Here is a 21,316-nt window from a genome sequence, read left to right on the forward strand (position 1 = left end):
GGAGGGACACAGACCGGAGGGAGTTAGGGGACCCCCCGCAGCAGGCGAGGAAGTGGGGATGGGCGAGTGGGCGTGCGCGCACGTAGAGGCCCGCGCGCGGGAGTGTCGGGGGAAGGGGGTGGTCTCCAAAAGGGGGAGGGGAGAAGGCAGGGGGCGGGGAGAAGCAGGGCCCTTTAGGACCCGGCTGCGGCGGCGGGGGAGGAGAAAGAAGCCGAGGAGGCGGCTCCCGCGCTCGCAGGGCCGTGCCACCTGCCCGCTCGCTCGCCGCCGTCGCGCTCACCGCCGCCAACATGCTGCCGAGACTGGGCGGCACCGCGCTGTCGTTGCTGCCGCTGCTGCTGCTGCTGCTGGGCACGGGCGGCCGCGGGGCGCGCGCCGAGGTGCTGTTCCGCTGCCCGCCCTGCACGCCCGAGAGCCTGGCCGCCTGCAGGCCCCCTCCCGCCGCGCCGCCCTCCGCCGGGGCCGGGCCGGCTGGCGACTCCCGCGCGCCCTGCGAGCTTGTCCGGGAGCCGGGCTGCGGCTGCTGCTCTGTGTGCGCGCGGCTGGAGGGCGAGCGGTGCGGCGTGTACACCCCGCGCTGCGCCCAGGGGCTGCGCTGCTATCCCCACCCGGGCTCCGAGCTGCCCCTGCAGGCGCTGGTCCTGGGCGAGGGCACTTGCGAAAAGCGCCGCGATGCCGAGTACGGCGCCAGCCCCGAGCAGGTTGCAGGTAACGCCGGCTAGGACAACTAGTTCGCAGAAACTTGGAGGGCAACCGGGGAGCCCGGCTGGCGCCCTTGCAGAGCGGAGGGGTGTGCGGCACCCCTCAGAGACCGTCTTAGCGCAGGAAGAGCGGAGCCCTGGACTGGCTCTGGGGGATTGTTGGGAGGGGGGACCCAAAAGTTGGACCCGGGGAGGGGAGCTGGAGTTCCAGCGTGCGGAAGAGCCCGGGCTACTGATTTGGTGGGGAACAAACCGGGAGAAGGACGGCATCCCTGTTACCATAGGCTTCCCTGGTTGGAACGTACCCTGACCTCTATTTTGGAGGGGGGACTTGCTGAGGAGGAGGGGGCTGGTCACATTGGTGGGAGAAGAGCTTCAGGCTTACTTAGGGCACAGCTTGAGTGTGACCGCCGACCAAAGGTTGCTGGAGGGGTCCTGGTGGAGGACGCTGCTGGGGGCCGGGGATGGTGGGGGAGCCTGGCGGGTACCGAGGACCTCAGGGACTTCTGGTGAGAAGGGGGCGCTGGGAAACAGCAGCGGCGTCTGAGGTCCCTTCCTTCTGGGATTGTGAGGTGAGAAGAAAGGACTTGTTGGTACTTTGTCGGGTGGACTGCTTAGTGGAAAAATGAAAAGGAACGCTGCTATTTTACAAAGGGGATGAAGAAGGTTCTTGCTTTTATGTTAGGCAGAACAATAAAAAAGGGGCTCTGGAGAGGCGAGGAAGAGACCCCAGCGGTGGAGTCATTGTAACTTCAGCCATGAAGCCGGGTTGCCGGCTGCAGTTCAGGGCGGGGGCAGCCATGCTGCTCAGTTTAGCATCTGGGCCCTGGGGCAGCCGGCAGGAGGATGCCTGGGCCAGGGCGCAGCTTCTCCTGCCGGAGCATGGTGGTCCCCCACCCCCACCATCCTAATTTGAGGGAGCTCTTCCTATCCCATAGAATGAGGGCCCTGAGATTCTTTTTCCTGGGTCCTCATCCCCCCGCCCCCCAAAAGACATTTTTTTGAAGGACACAGCCAGGCGATGAAGGCCTCACGTGTTGAGTTTTGTTGTTGTTTTGTTGGCTTTTTGTTTGTTTGTTTGTTTCTTAATTTACAAAAGCCTCCTGCCCCAGTCGTTCTGGAGGAAGCTGTAATTATTTTCTTTCCTCTTGGAGACAGTGGCGAAATGTGTCCACTGCCTGCTGCTGTTGTTTAAAAAGCAAGCCAGTCTGACCAAGTTTCTCAAACTTAGACAGAAAAAAAAAAAAAGGAAAGAAAAAGTGGAAACATTTTTGCTTGCTTCTCAGCTTCTGTGGTCCTCCAACAACATCTCGACTCTCCTCCCATAGCCCCCCCCCCACCTTCCTTCACTATTTTTTTTTGTCCCCTGTTCTCCTTGGGAATACAATTAGGGGTCAGAGTTGAAATTTTTTCTCTGGCACATTTTGACCTTGAGGGCACAGCAAGTTAGGGCTCCCTCCAAGTGGAACCCTCCATGCCTTTCTCCTTCGGGCTTGCTTCCCTCCCCAGCCTGCCTCGAAGTTAACCCTTCCCTTTGGCTACTCTTAGAAAGTAGGAATAAAAGGGAAAAGACTCAGCAAAGGTCCTTTCACGGCTGGGTGCCCATCCCCCCATTCCTGTGTTTCTCCTCCGTGGCCCCCCTCACACCCCATGGTCCACCAGGGAGGTGCTGTGGTTTCTGAGCTCAACTCTGACAAACTAAACATCTCCCTCAGCAGGGTGAACGTTTGTTCAAAAGGCCTCCAAGTTCACAGAATCGTTGGGATCTTGACTGTTTCAGTCAAGGGTGCAATACATGTCCTTTCTCCACGTTTTGGTATTTTTTTACTCTTCCTTCCTCTCTGCCTGAAAACCAACTCTCCTGCCTCCCAGCCCCCAGAGGCAGGTTAGGGTCTTCAGAAGGGAACAGAAGCGGGGAATTCTGCCATTCACTCCTCCTCGGAGTCGTCAGGGGAGCTTGGGGACAATGGGGTGAGTTCATGGGAAGAATGTCACTCTGGATTTTCTGCCTGGTTATGGGACTCCTTTCCTCCAGCCAGCCCCAGCTGCCTCCTCAGCCTGCTCCCAATGGCCAGACAGCCGCCTTCCGCATTTTTCTCTTGTGTTCCAGGCTGGGGAGAGGGGACACCAAGGTGGGGGGTGGGGGTGGACGCTGAATGGGCGCCCTGGAAAGAATTGGCCAGGAGCAGGGTGTCTGAGGCATGGGTAGGGCTGGGAGAGGGGGAGGGGGCACTGTGGGGAGAAGCCTGGGCTTGCAGGGGTGCAGGGAAAAGAGAGGGACAAGTTTTGAGGCTCCTGTGTAGGAGAAGGCCTTGGACTGGGGCAGGGATGGGGGTGCTGCATGGAGAATGCCAGGGGCTTGGGGGGGGTGTTGGCGTTGGGTAGGGAGGGTCTGCAGCCCTGAACATGGCCCAGATGCTACTTCCCTCTCTGAAGAATGCCCCCCTCAACATCCCAGCCTGCATTCCTCTTTGAGCAGGTTGCTTGTGAGAATTTTAAACATACCCTTATTTCGAGGCAGCAAACCCCAGCAGTTCCGGCTTTGCTGTTAGCTCTTTTGTCTTTGTTCCCTGGACTCAGGGGCTGTGTTGCTGGCTTCCTGGGGATGGCTGGGATGCAGGGGGTGGGGGTGGGCACATCAGCGGGTGCTGAGCCTGCATCCCATGGGGGTGATGGGCTGGTTGGTTCTAAGAAGCCCAGAAGTCAGCCAGGGCAGTGGGGGTGGGGATTGGAGGGGGTGAGCCTGGAAGAAAAATGGGAAGGGGCCCCGGAGATCTGGGTGAAGTCTGGACCTGAGAAATGTGAGGGTGTGTTGGGTGGTGGAGTGGGCAGAAGTGCCTAGAAATGTTCGGGGGAAGAAAAGGAAGCAGGCCTGGGCCAGTCCGGGCCCTTTCAGAATTCAGGGCCTCGGCCTGGCCGGACTGGCTCCCTCAGCATCTCCCCTGCCTCCTTCCCCTCCGTGTACAATGCCGGGGATTATGCCGAGGGGCGGAGCGGCCAAGTGGCCGTCTGGCCCGCTGCACTTATAAAGGTGCTATAGAAATGTGCAGTCATTCAAAGTCCCGGGGCAGGCGGGCTGGCGGGCCGGCGGGCCGGCGGGCGGGCCTGGGGAGGCTTTGCATCTGCAGTTGCTGGGGGAGCATGAAGGGGGGCAGAGGCGAGGGCTGATTTACAGTGGTTCAGTGCAGCTTCAAAGAAGGGGGAGAAAAGCAACGGGACTTCTGGCTCAAAGTGCTGCTTTGCATCTTGTCTTGCATAAATTTGCATACTGAGTTCAAAGTCGTAAAATAGTCTTGGGGAATGAGTGGGACCCACTGTCATTGATTGCTAGCTAGCATCACTACCTTCCGTCCCCCCCTCCCCCCTTCGGGACAGAACACCCAGAACTAGCTCAGCAAGGCCACTCCTGCCTGAGTCACCAAAGTGTGCTGAAAGGGGACATGGGGGACTGCAGGGCCGATGCTCCTGGGTCCCTCTGGGGAGATGGAAGACCTGTAGTTCCCTGGCTATGGGACCAGCACTGCAGCCTTGGAGGCAGGGCTGGTCTGGTGGGTCCCGAACCAACTGGGCAGAGGCAGACAGTGTTCAGGTTTGCCTGCAGTCTCCCTCCTCACCTTCCACTTGTGTCCATAGTGTTCTCTGAGATTGTTCCCTTTGTGTAGTAATAATGACCCCATCCATTCCTTTAACAATGTATTTGAGGAATCTTGGAGGAAAAAAAAAATCCTATATAACTATGTCAAAAGATCTTACAAAACCAGAGGTAAGGAGTCTCTGAATTAGAATAGGTGGGGGATGGAGTTCCTGTCATGGCTCAGTGGTTAACAAGTCCGACTAGGAACCATGAGGTTGCTGGTTCGATCCCTGGCCTTGCTCAGTGGGTTAAGGATCCGGTGTCGGCGTGAGCTGTGGTGTAGGTTTCAGACATGGTTCGGATCTTGCATTGCTGTGGCTGTGGTGTAGGCCGGTGGCTACAGCTCCGATTAGACCCCTAACCTGGGACCCTCCATGTGCTATGGGAGTGGCCCTAGAAAAGGCAAAAAAAGGACCAAAAAAAAAAAAAAAAGAATATGTGGGGGTGTTTAGGGGGGAAAGAACTCATCCATTGTGGATGTGAGGGTCTATCTCTGATTCTTGGCTTAATTGGACCATTGAGTTTCCTGGCAGGCAAAGGGAAAAAGGGAAGCTTGGATGGTTCTCATATTAGCTTACCTTAGCACTAAGCTTTCAAATAAACTTTTCAGGCACATCACTCCTTCAGGTTAGGGGACTCCATGGAAATTAGCCCTGTAGAAATGCCCACAGGATACCTGAGATTGGGGTGTGTTCAATCACCCACTGTCAGACATGAGGGCTGACTTTAGAGATGAGAGCATCACTGTTCTCTAGCCTATTTATCATGTTAGCTTCTAGTCGGTTCTCAGATTAGCTATTCTCTGCCATAGAAAATGGGACACACAATTGCTAAGTTTTGATATGAGCAAGTTCCAAAAATTCTTGGTTCTAATGAAATGCAGAACAGGAGTAGGGAGGGGTAGACAGGGCAGGGGTTGCTAAAGAGAATGAGGGAGAAGCAGCAGATGAACAGGCTCTGCCCACGTTTGGTTTGGTTTGGTTTTGGTTTGGTTTCACATACTATAAAACAGTACTCCCCCCCCCAAAGAAAAGGCTTGGTTATCATTATTTTTAAAGAGCCAGCATATCCAGAGACTGCAGTTGGTTTTAGTCTTTCTCTTCTCTGTGTTTCCAGCTCCCCTTTTCCTCCTGTGCTTTCTCCCTCGTCTTTTCAACCCCCTCTGATCCATTCTCTCTCCTGCTTCTCCCCCTGTGACTCTGGTAGAACACCTGGCTGGATGCTAAGCCTGTGGGCAGAGCTTGAAAAAATGACATGGGAAATAGACTGGCCCGGCCTTCCCCAGAGATGCAGGTAAATGGAGACCATTAGCTGACTGGGGATTGGCATGTTTGAAACAAATCTCCTTGAAATGAGGAGCCTCGTTGACTGACAGGGCAGGGCTTTGTGGGTGGGGAAGTGGCCATCTCCCCTATGGGGTGGGGGAGGGGGGTTCCTGCTGGGGCTGCTTCTGCCAAAACCAAGGCAGAGAGTAACGAGGTTATACTGTGATGCACCCGGGCGCTGGCGATCTGGTTGGCAGATGTTCTGAACCCCTCTGCTTCTCCTTGCTATCTCTGGCCCATGTTCCGCTGAGATGGCAGGCACCCTCCCATCTGTCCTCGTCCTCTTATGAACCAGCTTCTTTGCCTGCTTTGTCTCCCGTCTTACAACACTCCTGGGAGGAGGTTTCTTACCTCCACTTTGCAGGTGACAACTCTGGGGCTCAGGGAAGGGGCCATCTTAGCAGGTAAGTAATGAGATGAGAGCCTAGCCTGGCTGCCTTTGCTCTGCACGCCTCTACCTCCATGGCCAAACAAAGGAGTAGAAGCTGTTGGCAGAGAAGCTTTTGACCCCATCAGCCTGAAGGTTTGTTCCTGGTCACCTGCCATGGGCAGTGAATCTTGGACCACTGTTCAGTTCTTTGCATTCCCTCTGCACTCTTTTGAGAGACCCAAGTCCTGGAGTTGGGGACTTCAGAAATGGAAGTGACTATCGTGCAACAGTGAAGAGGGACAGGAGGGTCCCAGGATGGATCTCTGGAGAGAGGAGCTGGTGGGCAGTGGATGATGGTGGGAGCACCTTGGCCTCTGCTGGCAGATTGACCTGGGTTCCTATGCGGACCTGTCTCTGAGAACCTGAGTGATAATGGGCCAGGGTCTTGCCTTTGTGGAAATACAGATGATTGTATTTCTCAAATGGGGTGTGTGTAAGGTCAGCTATGATAATGCACAGTGCCTGGCACATAGTAGGTTCTCTGTAACGTCTCCCATCTGATGCTTAGTCAGCCAGGCTTTAAAATGAAGGCCAACCTGGCTGTGTCAGGCAGGCCACTTGTGTCTGAAGGCTGTACCAGGCCTTGAGGGGCCTCATCCTGGTGTGAAGTGGCTTTGCCTCAAACCCTGGTTTCCTACCATGTTCTCACCACCTGAGGCAGGGGGTATATGCTCCCCTAGCCTCAGTTTCCATATCTTCAAATGAGGAATTGAGAGCAACAAATGCACGTGCCTCTGTGTGTGTGTGTGTGTGTGTGTGTGTGTGTGTGTGTGTGTGTGTGTATAGATAATACATATAAAGCCTAGGCACTTGGGGGTTTTTTGTTTTCTTTCTGTAATTGACTTCCATGTCTTCACCTATAAAATGGAAACACCCATACCTCTGACCCATTTTCAGACTGTCGAAAGGGAAATGAAACTGCTTAAGTGCAGTGTGAGCCCAAGTGAGAGTAAGTGTATGGCTTGAGGCCCACGGGCTTGCACTTTTTATGGATGGATAAGGTGGTGCTCTTTGGGCCTGTGCGCTGGGGGCACTTCACTGTAGTGCCTAGAATGGGGGCGGAGGGACTGGGAGGGACAGAGCTTGCCACTGGGTACCCATGCCAGCCTTGCTGCTCAGAAGCAGGTGACACGAGGCTGCATCTGCCTTCACCTGACCAGCCCACCTCTAGCCCTTCAGTTGCTGGGTTCAGAGGCCTGGGGAGTCCCTGAGGTCCCATTTCAGGGATGGGAAGTGACTTCCTCCACAGATGGTCCCTACAGGAAACTTTCTAGGACTCAGACTTTCAAAGAAGAGGGTCAGAACCTGGTGCTAATGTGCTGGGTACACATGGCGTGTGTGGGGTGAGCCGCTATGTTGTCAGCGCAGCCAGTGAAGACCCTGCTCCATGAGAATGGGCTTTCTGGTCCATCCTGAGCCTAGGGAGCCAGAAAGCTGAACGTGTTCCTGGCAAGGAAATGGGACGTTCTATCCAAAAAAAGTGATGCTTGGGTGTTCCCCTCGTGGTGCAGTGGAAACTAATCTGACTAGTATCCATGAGGATGTGGGTTGATCCCTGGCCTCGCTCAGTGGGTTGGGAATCCGGAGTGCCATGAACAGTGATGTAGATCGAAGACATGGCTCGGATCCCGCATTGCTGAGGCTGTGGCTACAGCAGCTGTAGCTTGGATTCGTCCCCTAGTCTGAGGACTTTCATATGTGACCATAAAGACCGAAAAAAAAAAAAAAAAAAAAGCCAATGCTTTCTTACTATTTCTTACTACGGTCTTCAGAGTTGGCTTCACTCCTGAGTAGGGTCGGGGCTGACAGGTCCTCAACAGGTAGGGGAGTGTTTTCTGGGCACTGGGGTTCTTCCTAATGTCCAATTCCGCCTGTGGTCCTGGGAAGCCCTCTGAATGGCTGGGCACAGTGACATGACACAGTGACTTTTGTCAAGTGGCTGATGGAGTCACCCCCAGGAAGCGGAAAGGGTGGATGCTTGAGTCCTTAGGGGTCAAAAAATGCTCGTGGTGAAACCCAGGCCTGTAGGGACAAAGCACTGCTTTTGCCGCTGGGAATGTGGGGTGGACAGTCTTGTTAGACTCTAGGACCTGGGGGTTGGGGCGGGGGGACCAAGAGGCAAAGCCATCTTTACAGATGGGATGGTGGGTCCAGAGAAATGGGTTGGCTTTCAGGTTTCAGGGTGACAGTCCGCTCCCTCACCTTCACCCCCACCATGAGTAGAGCGGATGGGCTCTAGGAGAGGTTTTTTTTTTTTTCCTGCTGGAAAATGGACCATCTCCCTGTGCCCCTCCCCCACTTGGCTCCTGCTCCTCGACCGCCCCCTCCCCCTCCTGGGCCACTCCTGTTCCTTAACAAAGCCAAGGAAGATTTGGGCTGGCTCGGCTCCTGGGTGTCAGTCAGGACGCAGAGGGAGACCTTGCTCAGAAAGCCTGCTCCCCCGGAAAGAAATACAGAGTGGACTGTAGTCAGGAATTGTTTCCTTTCCCTTTTTTTTTTTTGTCAGGGGGAGGGGGCATTTGGCAGCCCTTGGGGCCCCTTCTGGCCGCCAGCCCCACATCTCTTCCTGGCTGTTGGGAGGCAGGGCAGGAGTGAAGATTGGGGAGAAGGGGGCAGGGGCTGGCAGGCCTCCCGCTGCTAGGCTGGGGAATTGGCCCACCGGCCCTGGTTAAGTTGGCCCTGAGCAGAGCCTGGGGGGGTTTCTGATTAGTGGACAGCGTGTAGGTGTGTCGGCCTGGCTGAGCCCTCGGAGCCAGGAAGCACTGAGGGAAGGGCCACTGAGACTTGGTAAGCTGGAGAGGTGGGAGTGGGGGGGCAGGGGCTCAGGGGCTCCACCCCGACAGGGGTTGAGGAGGTGGGGCCTTCTAGCTGGAGTGATCCAAACTGGCTTGTAGGGATGCAGTGAGCAAAGGGTAAATGACAAATAATTACAATTAAAATTCCTTTTTTTTCTAGACATCATCCATTTCTACCCAGATGCCTGGTGGGTTTTTTTTTTTTTTTTTTTTTTCCTTAGCTGTCTTAGCTTCAGGATTCTCCCCACTTGACAGGTGAAGAAATCAAGGTCACATTCAGGTTCAGATGCCAAGGCAAGTACAGACCGGAATGGATGAACCAGAATGGAGTCTGGGTCACCGGATTCTCATTCCAGAGCTCCATTCTCTCAGACTCACACATGCAGAGAAGCAGTGAATTATATATTGCTGCTCGGAAAAGCTCCTTTTCCCTGGGAGGTAGTAATTAAGGCATAACTTCTCAAAAATGTTCCTTTATGCAACTCCCCGGGAAGTTTCTTTTAGGCCTATTGTCTTGACTTCTGGATAGAGGTGCCAAGTTGCCTGGGGATGGTGAACTTACTTTCTAAAGTGCCTGAGGCCAAGATAAAAGGAAAATGGCAATTCCCCTGGGCCCTGCCCTTGCAACCACCTGATAACGCTAGTGGTTGCTATAGCAACAGTGGTAGGAGGTGTGTCAGGCAAGATAAAGAGGGTGGGGAGGGAAGGGTTTACTGGATCCTAAAGGCTTTTGAGATTGGATGGGACTCTTGGGCTTATGACTGATGGCTTCCTTCCCTGGGTAGATGAGGGGAGCTGGGAAGGGCAAGGTGAAGGGAACAGTTGTCGGGAAGCCCTGGGGTTAAGAGGTTAAGAGTTGTCCATGTTACCAGTGACCAAATGCCATTCTGGTTGGTTAAGAGCTGTGGAGTTAAACCACCTGGGATTTGGTTTTTGGCTCTGCTGTTTCTACGTGACTTTGTGCCATTGGCCTCACACTCTATGGGTACTTTGCCAAGGGTGAGAAGGGATAAGAAATTATCAACGTCATGTGATTGCTTGATGGTAAAACAAAGTCATGTACACAGACCACTTAGTACAGGGTTAGAAACTCAGATAATCAGATGACATCATACACATTTCAATCCATTTCCCTTCTCCCTCTGATCTCAACACACAGAACAAGAGAAGAAGGCACATGCCCATTTTTAGATGTTTTCTGGTTGGCCAAGTTTATTAGGAAGAGAGGAACTTAAGAATACCGTAAGGAGGTGTGGCTTCCTCCACAGGGCCTGGCTTACCTGGACAGCTGCCCTGGGCTTTGGAAAGTCCAGAATGGAGTCAGTGGAGGGTTTTCCAGAGGGAAGTCATGGCCTTTGCTGCCACTGTTACTCACCGTGGTTCTACCAATGGCAGACCGCGGACCAGGGCCCGTTCCTGCCCCAGTGGTGAGGATTTTCACCCAAAGCCCTGCTAACTAGTTATCTCTGGTTCATTTCCTGCCTCTAAACCAAGAGAGCATAACCAAGGAAGACAACTGAGGTGCCGCAGGATTATATCAGACAAAATTAGTGAACTTTTAGTTGAAGGAAAAGAAAGCCTGGTGACCTATTTAAAGACACTTATTTATATTCAAGACACTCCTTGTGCTGCTTTGAGAGTGTGGCCGGCAATCCTGGACATCTTTGCAGGTTTTTAGTTTCTTTTCGCATCCCCTGGGTTCAGTTTGTCAGGCCCGGCGTCTCTGGGAGCGGTCTTCTGGGGCTGGAGAAGAGGTGGGTGGGACCCAGTGTTTATGGCTCCACGGGAGCTGGTCTGTGGGGCTGCATCGGAGGCGAGTATAGGGATGGTCGTTTGAGTGTGGGTGCTGGTAGAGGGAAGTGGTCGTCCTCTCCATTGCATGCTTCTCTTTGCTCACTGCCATTCTTTACTCCTAAGCACTCTTGCTGCTCTGGGGCTTAGGTGGTGAGGGAGAGACCAGAAAGGTAAGAAAAAGAAGTCCTATCCCTGGATGCGCTAGGCCAGAGAGCATTGAGATGCTCTTTGGATCGTCAGCTTCCCTAATGTTTAGCATCGATCGTGCACGTGTGCAAGCTATGAGACTGACTCTGTACACATGCAGTTATCACTCCACCTGTAGCACATGCATTTTGACCCTGGAGCCTGGAGGGGAGCAAGAAAAGCATTTGAAAAAGTTGCTGTTATCTAAGAAGAAACCCACGTCAGTAGAGACGTAAATAATAAATGTCATGCAAGTAAACGGGTGGCTCTTTTAGCCTTTTAACCAAGGCTCTCAGGAAAATCTTGTCGTGAAATAAGGGGATCCCTATCTGACAGATAAAGTCACAGAAATAAGAAAATCTCAAGTTTGTCAGGTATCTGCATCTCCAGTCTTGGAAGATGAAAGCACAATCTCTTTCTTTCCGGACAAAAAAGCAAATTGAGCACACAGAATGTCTCCCTACCTGCTCTCCTTTCATGATGGGTACTTTTTTATTTTTACTTATTCTTTTATTATTATTTTTTATTAAAATTTAAAAATTTTTAAAAATTTTATTAAAATGTTATGGCTGCATCCACGGCATATAGAAGTTCTTGGGCCAGAGATTGAATCCGAGCCATAGCCACGACCTACGCCACAACTGTGGCAATGCCAGATCCTTTAACCCACTGCTCTGGGCTGGGGATGGAACCTGCCCCTCCGCAGTGACCTGAACCGTTGCAGTCGGATTCTTAACCCGCCGTGACATGGCAGGAACTCTGCTGGGTGCCGAGGCCAGCCTAGCAGGATGGGGCTGAAGAACGGGTGCTGTGGAACTTAAAGAAAAAAGTTAACATAAAACAGGACACGGAGACACTTATCTTAAGTAAAGGTGGGAACTGGGGGGCTCAAGTTCTCAGGGACAAAGAGCACTGCCTCAAGAAACCACACCGCTTTTATTGTGCTCTTTAGATGAGATCAAGTGAGGGAGGAGTGGCTATGGGTGGATGATATAGGGTTTGTTTACTATTATATAAGTTCTTTTACTATTTTAAAAGCCACTTAGCTGGTAAAAGGTTAAGCTCTTACTCTGACCTCTAGGCACATAACAGTTCTTATGCTTAAGTCATTTACCAGCACTGTGACTGTTTTTCAAACAGGAAGGTGGGATAAAGTAAGGCAAGAAGATGGGATAAAGTGAAGAAGGACAAGATGGAGTTTTCAAAGAAACATGTCTTGTGATAGCTAGGTATTTAAAAAGCTCTATGGAAGCTAAGTCCAAGTTTGTGTCTTCGAGAAGCTCCTTCCTTTGGAGGAGGAAGGAAGAGCATGGATCCATGGCTTTTGGCCAGTGCACTTGGGGCCAGAGGGCTGTGAAGGAAATTGGACCAATTCACCATCCACTCAGTCAAGTGGCCTTGGGACACTTCATCTTTCTGCCTCCTAAACTATGCCAGAGGGCTCTGTGCATTTTTTCCCCACCTGCAGTTTGCCCATTGCTTTACTTCTTCCCATGAAATTCTTGAGAGGCTTCTCACCTGTTTTGGTTTAAGGCTGCTACCGCACTGCTCCTTAAGAAGCCACAACAGCGGTCTCCCTTCCATTGGCCGTGAGTGGCCCCTGAGTGGCGATTCCTGCATCTCCCCTCCTTGACCCTGTGACCCTCTTCCACTCTCTTCAAGTCTTTCCTCTGATTCATTTCCCACTTCATGCTGCAGAGACCTGGCCGGGAGCCCGTGGTCAGTCTCTGACTGGCACACAGGTGGCTCTGGTGACACTGGCCTCTGAGAGCAGAGATGAAGTTGGCCATGTCACTGTGGTCAGTCCTCTTCCAGCCAGTGGGGTTCAGGGGGCACCCCCTATTTACTGATATCTCTACTTAACAAGGAGGGTGGGAGTGGACGGAATGAGAAGTGACTGTTTGCAAAGAAAACTTTATTTATTTTTTTATTATTTATTTATTTTTTTGCTATTTCTTTGGGCCGCTTCCGCGGCATATGGAGGTTCCCAGGCTAGGGGTCCAATCGGAGCTGTAGCCACCGGCCTACACCAGAGCCACAGCAACACAGGATCCGAGCCGCGTCTGCAACCTACACCACAGCTCATGGCAAGGCCGGATCGTTAACCCACTGAGCAAGGGCAGGGACCGAACCCGCAACCTCATGGTTCCTAGTCGGATTCGTTAACCACTGCGCCACAATGGGAACTCCTGCAAAGAAAACTTTAAAAGCACAGAGAGGAGTTCCCTTCGTGGCGCAACGGTGAAGTTGCGGGTTCGGTATCTGGCCTTGCAGTGGGTTAAAGATCCGGCGTTGCCGTGAGCTGTGGTGTAGGCTGCAGACGTGCCTTGGATCCCGAGTTGCAGTGGCTCTGGCATAGGCCAGTGGCTACAGCTCCCATTAGACCCCTAGCCTGGGAACCTCCATGTGCCATGGGAGCGGCCCTAGAAAAGGCAAAAAGCCAAAAAAAAAAAAAAAAAAAGGCGCAGAGAGTATGAAGAATGATGCATCTTCCATCTACCACCTGCAACTAGAGTAGTTATTTGGTTGTCATGTTTACTTCAAGTCTTTTTTTTTTAAGTTTCCCCTGATGGCTCTCCCCACCAGCCGCCTGCTACCAGTCCCTTCTCCCAGACAGAAGGCATTATTTAATGTTTTTCTTTCTTAGCTAAACAGCTTTGCTAATGGACGACCGACCGATATTTCAGAGTTGTTCTTTGGGAATAAACAGAAAACGCACATAAAATGTTTCAATCTGCAAAGCCTCTTCTTCCTCCCCTCCCCCACTCCATCCATGCTAGGATTTTGAGACCTACACACGTTGATAGACACAGGTCTGATCTATTCTCTATTTCATTTTATTTTTTGGCTTTTTAGGGCTGCACTCCTGACATATGGAAATTCCCAGGCTAGGGGTCAAATCGGAGCTGCAGCTGTTGGCCTGCACCACAGCCAAGCCTCGTCTTGTGACCTACACCACAGCTCACGGCAATGCCAGGTGCCAGCTCCTTAACCCACTGAGCGAGGCCAGGAATACTAGTGTAATGAACCTGTGTCCTCATGGATCCTAGTCGGGTTTATTACCACTGAGCCACGATGGGAACTCCAGAGCTATTCTTTTTAACTGCTGTATGTTGTTCCTTTGTATTTCCCTTCTCACTCTATGCATTCACCTGTTGAAAGGCTTTAGGATTTGGCTGCCCGTAGTTTAGGGCAAGGGATGAATGTTTTTGGTCACGTGTCTGAAAGAAGTAGAATTGCTGGGTCAGGCACATGCTTCCCATGGGCTCTGATCCAAGTTTGTACCGAGGCTTTGTCCTCTGCACTCACTTGGGCCTCCAGCAGGAGGGTCCCCTTGCCGAGTTCTCAGATGGCTTTGGTTAAACCAGACTATGTTTGGGACCCACAGGAAGGTGGGAAGGTTTGGAGTTGCTGTTGTGGTTCATTGGTTTTAGAACCTGACTAGTATCCATGAGAATGTGGGTTTGATCCCTTGCCTTGCTCAGTGGGTTAAGGATCCAGCATTGCTGCAAGCTGTGGGGTAAGTCAAAGATGCAGCTCGAATCCCGGGTTGCTGTGGCTGTGGTGTAGGCCGGCAGCTGCTACTCCGATTTGACCCCTAGTTTGGGACTTCCAGATGCAAGAAAGAAGCAAGGAGGGAAGGCTGATCATATGTTGGTCCTCTCAACATCAGTTTCTGTGGCTCTTCAAGGACAGCCTGGCTTGCAGAGCCGCAGAGGACCGTGGCTGAATGTTTTTGTTTTCTCAAACTGTCTGCCTCAGCCCTGACCCTCCCCAGGCCTTGGCGATTCCAGGAATGACCCTGATGTTTGTGAAGCAGCCCTTTAGAGGCTCGGGAGGGGCTGTGCTGTTTCTGCGCTCTCAGGGGGAGCCTGAGATGAGACGGTGATGCGAGGGCGTGTGTGCTGTAGAAATCTCCATAATGCCTGGCCAAGAAGGGAGCATTCAAGCACACACACATGTCTGTTTATGAACCCACATGTCAGTGGGTGTGAAGATCGTACAGCTTACGAGGCTTGTCTTTTCAGAGTGTCTATGTGAAGCCGTATGTCTTGAAGAGAAGCTTCTTTTTAAGAATTTTTTTTATTAGAGTTAAAGATTTACGACATTCTGTCCATGTCTGCTGTACAGCATGGTGACCCAGGCATCATACAAATGTTATGTTATTTAACATATTTCTCATATTATCAGAAGCCTCATCCATCCCTGAGAAATCCTTCAGGAAGCCAAGGCAGGGCTCATAGAGGAATGGGGCTCTTGAAATGCCTGAGCTGGAAGGGGAATGTTCAAAGTACGGAGTCATTGACCTCCATGCCAGCTTGTCTTTGAACCTCTAGGGCTGAAGTGTAGGGCTCTATTTTTAGCAAGCTCTTCAGATGATTTCTGATGAACAGCTACTGTAGGGAATCATTTACCAGGTCTAACGTATAGTCGAGCATGTTGAAGCCTACATATCTGAAAACTCCTAGCCTGGCATCACTCAGAATCTCAGGCAACGTCAGGTTCAGAACCTTGAGCCTCTGGCTTTCTAGCCAGTGCTGCCCTTCTTGCCACGCTAGAACTGGCTGGCCAAGGCTTGGAGCCCAAGAGCTGTCGTTCCCAAGGAAATCCAGCAAGGGTTTGGAATGGCTTGGCAGGTGGTCAGTCCTCTGCCCTGTGTCCATCTTCACCATCGCATGCTGTAGTGGTTCCTTCCATGTGTGAGGACGGGTGTGGGAGCCTGCTGGCCCTCCCACTCCACAGACTCCCCAGCTCTGCAGCCCATAGCTGGGGGATGGGCCTGTGGTAGCTGTGGGCACAGGGAGACCATGAGAAAGGCCAGTTCCTGCACTTGTGTCATGGGATTCCCTGGGTGACTTGTGGATCTAGAGAGAACGTCAGAGAGGCTGCTTGTTCAAAGCCATTTCCTTACGCAGGGGAAGGTCCAAGAGGAGGCACCCCTTCTTTTGTTAGAAAACCATGCTGAGGAGCTATGGGTCTGTTGCCAAAGGGACTTCTCCTGTGTGGTGGCATCTGAGGGATGTCAGGTTTGCTTTGCTGGCTCCCTTGCAGGGAGCAGGGGCTCAAGGGGTAGGAAAGAACAGAAGGAAGGGAGTTTGGAATGAAGCTGGGTGTCAGCAGGGGGTAGATGGCCCGACCAGGAGAAATACCATTAGATGAGCTGGAATGTCACCACAGCAGATGTCTGCATGCACTGCTCAGGATTCCAGCGTGACAGGCCACTGCTGCCTGCCGCCTGTGACCTTGTAAAGAAAGGAGGAGGGGAGTTACCTAGTGGCCTAGCAGTTAAGGATTTGATGTTGTCACTGCTGTGGCTCGGGTTTGACCCCTGGTCCAGGAGCTTCTGCAATGCTGTGTGGTGCGGCCAAAAAAAAAAAAAAAAAAAAAAAAATAGGTGGAGAAAGATACATAAGGACCTCAGGTTTAACTGTAGCTGAAAAATAGCAAATAGGTCCCCATTTCTAACTTCTGTCCCTACCCTCCCTACCTCCTGGGATGGCCCAAATTACCCACTTGTCCTCTTGGTGAGTTGTGTTACTGACCATAGTGGCCACATGCTAGATGAAATTAGATGACCACTAAAGGAATGGACTTCAGATTCTCTCCAACAAAAGCTGCTTCCCATGTGTGCGGGTGAGTTTACTTGTGATCCTTGCCTCACCTTTGCCTCGTTGGCAGTTAGGCGTGTCTGTCCACCTTCCTCCCTTCTCCCTTCCCTTTCTTCCTCCCATCCTTCCTTCCTCCAGGCAAAGTTAAGCAATTTCAGCAAATCCACCCTTGCCCAAGTCCTTCATCTCTTCCTGGCAGAGAGCTTTGATGTTTAGCAACATATAGAATTTACAGACTCAAGCTTTAGAAGAGATATGCAATAGATATTTACATAGAAATGTAAATATATATGTAAATAGCTTCTACAGTTCATCCCCCCGCCCCCCAAGGCATTTGGCCATTCTACAGATCAGATATCACCCACCCTTCCCCTCTGCGCAGCAGATACACCTGTCACTTATCCATCCAAGGACTAGATTCCCTGCACATTGCTCCCGAAGCCCAATTCTGCCCACACTGGGGGTTTGAGTGATGCTGATGCTATAGGCTATTTAAGTAGTAGCCTTCACTTAGATTGGATAGTGATTATTCTCAGAGAAATTAGAGCTCAGAAAGGTTAAAGGGTTTGGCCAGAATCACAGGTGGATTGTAAATGGTAAAGCCAGGACTGGAATTCAGAGTTCTTGACTCCTGGAGTTCTTTGCCCGTTTGAATTTGGTAGTGAATTGTCCACTGCCATGGGTATTAATGCAGAAGTTGTCTGGGGTGGGGACAGGGAGCAGGAAGATGGTAGTTTTTATTTTTTTGCCCCACATATGTCAAGGTTAAGTAGGAGAAATCAACAAAGAAGGAGCCATGTGAGTTGCCCAGCTAGGGTGGAACCAGGACAGTAGCCAGCATTCCCCTGGCATGTGACTTGGAATCTGTTCTTGAAGGGCCTGAAATGATGTTACCTGTTGAAGGAGATGAGTCCACTGGAGGGAGTGATGGATTTGGGGTTGAGTTAGGTCATCTCTGGTGCGTCCAGTTCTTAGATTTCTGTCTAATCATGAGGTAGACATAGGATAAGGTTGGAAAACGACTGAGGTTTATTTATTTATTTATTTATTTATTTTAAAATTAGGGCCGCACCTGCAGGATATGGAATTTTCCAGGGTAGGGATTGAATGAGATCTACAGCTGCTGGCCTATACCGAAGCCACAGCAATGCCAGATCTGAGCCTCATCTGTGACCTATGCCACAGCTCATGGCAACACCAGATCCTTAAGCCACTAAGAAAGGCCAGGGATTGAACCTGCATCCTCATGGATACTAGTGGAATTTGTTACCGCTGTGCCACAATGGAAACTCTAGCAAAGGTTTCTTTAGAATAAAGAAAAGAAGAAAGAAAGACGTATTAACCTACTATAAAGATGTGTGATGGTTTTGGGAAAGGTCTTCTCACCAGGCCCTACGTGAGGACAGGTGCCTCACCCCCTAACTGGGAAGGAGTAGAGTTGCTGTTAGATCTTTGAGGCTTGTTTTCCTCGAGTGCTCTGAGGTCTCCCATAGATCCGGAATTGTCATCTCTCAAAAGGGCCAGAGGTCAGAGCATCGCAATAGGAGAGAAGGAGTTTTCATGAAAAGAAACGTTTGTCAGAAACAAGGTCTTCATTCATTGCATAAGGTCAACAGCCCCACAGTCAAACAAGGGACACTGGGGGGACAGGGCTGTGCCAAAATCAAGTTTAAAAACCAGGGTATTAATGCAAAGACGCAGGTATCTTTCTGCTCCTGGAGTGTTCTCTTCCAGTTGCACTCTTGGATGGATGCGTAACGCTGAGTCAAAGGGCAGTGTGGGGACCCAGGCCAGTTGTGAAGCATCCCTACGGATGGCAGAGAGCTTGCGTGTGCACCTGGTGACCCATGTGGCTGTCCTTCCGGGCCTCGGGTTTGCTGTCCGTAAAATGGGACACCTCGTCTGTTTTCCCCTCATTCCCTCTGCCTCTCCCGTCTCCAGGTGCTTGAGGTGGGAGGCGGGCAGCATCCTTACGGCAGGACAGCCTCCTCCCCGCTCTTCAAGCCTCCCACACATGAGACAGGCTCTGCTCTCTCCATCCTCTCCTCTTTGGAAGAGCTTGGCCTTCTGCATATAACTCTGGAACCAGCCTGCTTCGGTGTTGACCCATTTCCTGGGCTGCTAGGCAGAGGACAGCCACTGCTTACTGATCCTTAGATGGCCATCTCTTCAGGGCTCTGGGAGGGCCCTGTCAGTCACCTCTCAGCCCACAGGCTTTTCCAGTTATGTGATTTGGGTTGCTAAGAACCGTTCCTTAGAGCGACCTTTGCGCTGCAGCCTGCAGAGCTGCATACATAAGTGGTTGCTTAATAAATATTATTCTGAACCTAACTCTCAGGCAGAAAAAAAAAAAAATGCAACTTGGTGATTTTGCTCTGAGGGCAAATTCCATCTCTAGCTGGAGTTCTCCATGTGGAATGTTTTCCTGCAGACTGCCCTGTCACCTATCAGAGAACGTCTGGGCAGAACTTGGTAATGGGGGGCGATGTCCTTGTCTGACAGAGTGTGGGGGTCCCTTGTGGGTGCTTTTGTGAGTATGGAGAGCAAAGGAAGCAACTGTGAGCCAGCCCGTGAACCTGGCACTGTGTACGCGCCAGCATCTCTTGGGATCCTCCCTGCCGCCTGCTGGCGGTGGGTTCTTTTTTTTTTTTTTTTTAAACTTTTTAGGGCCGCACCCCTGACATATGAAAGTTTCCAGGCTAGGGGTTGAATTGGAGCTATAGCTACACCATAGCTCACAGCAACGCTGGATCCTTAACCCACTGGATGAGGCCAGGGATCAAACCTGCATCCTCATGGATACTAGTTGGGTTCTTAACCTGCTGAGCCACAGGGGGAACTCCTGGAGGTGGGTTCTGTTTATCCACATTTTACAGATGAGCAGTGAAGGCACAGAGAGCTTCAGGAACTTGTCTGTGACTGCACAGCTCATTGGGAAGCTGGGCTTCAGCCAGGCCACTAGACCTTGGAGGCTGAATTCTTGAACCTCTTTGGCTGGAAATAGGGATGGTCAAAGAATCAAGGCTTCTCTAAGCCTGTGGTCCTTTCTGATCTCCACTTTATCTGTGATTGCATTTCCCTGGGTTTCTACTTCAAGATGTGGGGCTTTGGCACCTGTGTCAGTAAGCCAGGCCCGCAGATGTCCTCATCTTATCAGCATGGTCATTGGCAGTGAGGAGATCAATAAAGGAATGGAATGAGACACACCCTTGAACCCAAGTGGCTTCCGTTGAGGGTGGATGAATTGACCTTCAGCTCCAAGAGGCCTGGGACAGCTCAGGACAGGAAGACACCTCTGTCCTCCTTGAAGAGGACAGGCTGTCTTTGGGGACCTGGAGTTGGGGGGTGCATCATGACTTTTGGGGCTCTAGGCATGTTTGCCTTCGTGCTCCCCTTTTCCCACAAAAAATTTCTAAAATTGTATTTTATAACTTTATCAGTGTTATAGGAAGACATTTGCTTTGACCTAAAAGTTCTATGTTTTTCTCCTTATTTTAAAAGAAATGAAAACATTTCCTAGGGCCCTGGGCACTGTGCCTGCTGATAAACAGACCAGCCCTGTCCAGAACTGTGGCCCTGAATGCACATTAATTCTGTGCCCCTCTCTTTCATCCAGGGGCTTGCAGAGGGACTTGTTCTGAGCCTTAACTGTGGACTGACTTCCAGGGCTCAGCCAAAGGATGCTTCTTTGGCCTCTGGAGGTATGAGTGCGCAGGAGAGCTTAGGAAAGAGGAGTGAGAGGGCTGGGAGTCGTCTGAGACCAAGAAGTGGGGGCTTTTAGGCCAGAAGTGTGCCTGAGGATGAACAGTGGTGGAGGGTCTTAGCTGAGGGAGTGGGGGCAGCAGAGCTCAGATCCGCCCTGTGTGAGGCCTGGAGTCTTCAGCACTTGGCTGGGGAACTGTTACTCTTGAACAGTGGTTTGCAACCAGGGGCGATCTCGCCTTCCACGGGCCATTTGGCAATGTTGAAAGACACTTGATTCAAAACTGGGAGGCATCTGGTGGGTAGAGACCCAGGCTGGTGCTGGGTGTCTTACACAGGACGGCTCCCCAGCAAAGAATCTTCTGGTCCCCAAACCAGTAGCACAGAGGTTGGAAGACCCTGACCCCGAGAATGTTCCAGGCATTGGGTTCAGAAGAGCACAGTCTTCTCACCAGCTCCTGGATAGGACGGAACCTGGGCTGCCCTGCCCTCCTCTAATCTGAGAACGCATAATTGCAGCCACAGTGGAGACCGGCTGTTTTAGTCTAAGCCTTGGGATGGACAGGCATGTTTTTCCCCAAAAGAGAGATGCGCAGGTGAGCTTCTGAGAATCACAGGCTTAGTGATGACAGTGGATGGTTCCAGAAATGGGGGCCGATTCCCAGAGCCCTTGCTGAATTACCCATGGGCAGGGCGCACAAGAGCTGAAAGTGGTGTTGAGGTCAGTGATGGGCGTAGGGAGCCTGAAATTGCCCCACCAGGCAGGTGCAGAGAAGCCTGTAGACATGGAAAAGGCAGAACTGATGGAAAGGATGAGGAGGAGGTCCATCTTCCCCCCTGACCCCATGTGCCAACCTCTGTCAGCATCTGTCTTGTGCTTCAAGGCTAATGTTAAGGACATGGAGGGCTCCCTGAATCAGACCGTCCTACGTAATTTCCAGGTTCATCTCGGGCCCTCCCAAGCCTCTCTCCCCCAGCTCCAGCCCTCCACCTCTGGTATCTGAAGAGGGAAGTGGGGCCGGGGGTGGGGTCTTCTCTGTGGTTGTCCTCAGCAGCCTGACCAGGTCCAGGGGAAAGGTGCAGCCAGGCAGGGCTACTCCGTCCTGTTCAGGGGCACCTGGCCAGTAGCTGAGCTGGGGA

General features: G+C 51.8%; 1 protein-coding gene across 1 annotated transcript in view; it reads left to right on the forward strand.

The window, feature by feature from the left end:
- Positions 1-216: 216 nt before the first annotated feature.
- IGFBP2 (insulin like growth factor binding protein 2) overlaps positions 217-21,316 on the forward strand; it is a 28,914-nt gene continuing 7,814 nt past the window's right edge. The window contains 1 exon segment of the mRNA NM_214003.1: positions 217-708. Coding sequence (NP_999168.1) covers positions 291-708 — 418 coding nt within the window. The 5' untranslated portion in view covers positions 217-290.

This window comes from Sus scrofa, chromosome 15 (genome assembly GCF_054392235.1).
Source record: "Sus scrofa isolate SSC_HxYL_T2T_F1_AM1 chromosome 15, Sscrofa_HxYL_maternal_Yorkshire_Landrace_v2.0, whole genome shotgun sequence".
Lineage (NCBI taxonomy): Eukaryota > Metazoa > Chordata > Mammalia > Artiodactyla > Suidae > Sus > Sus scrofa.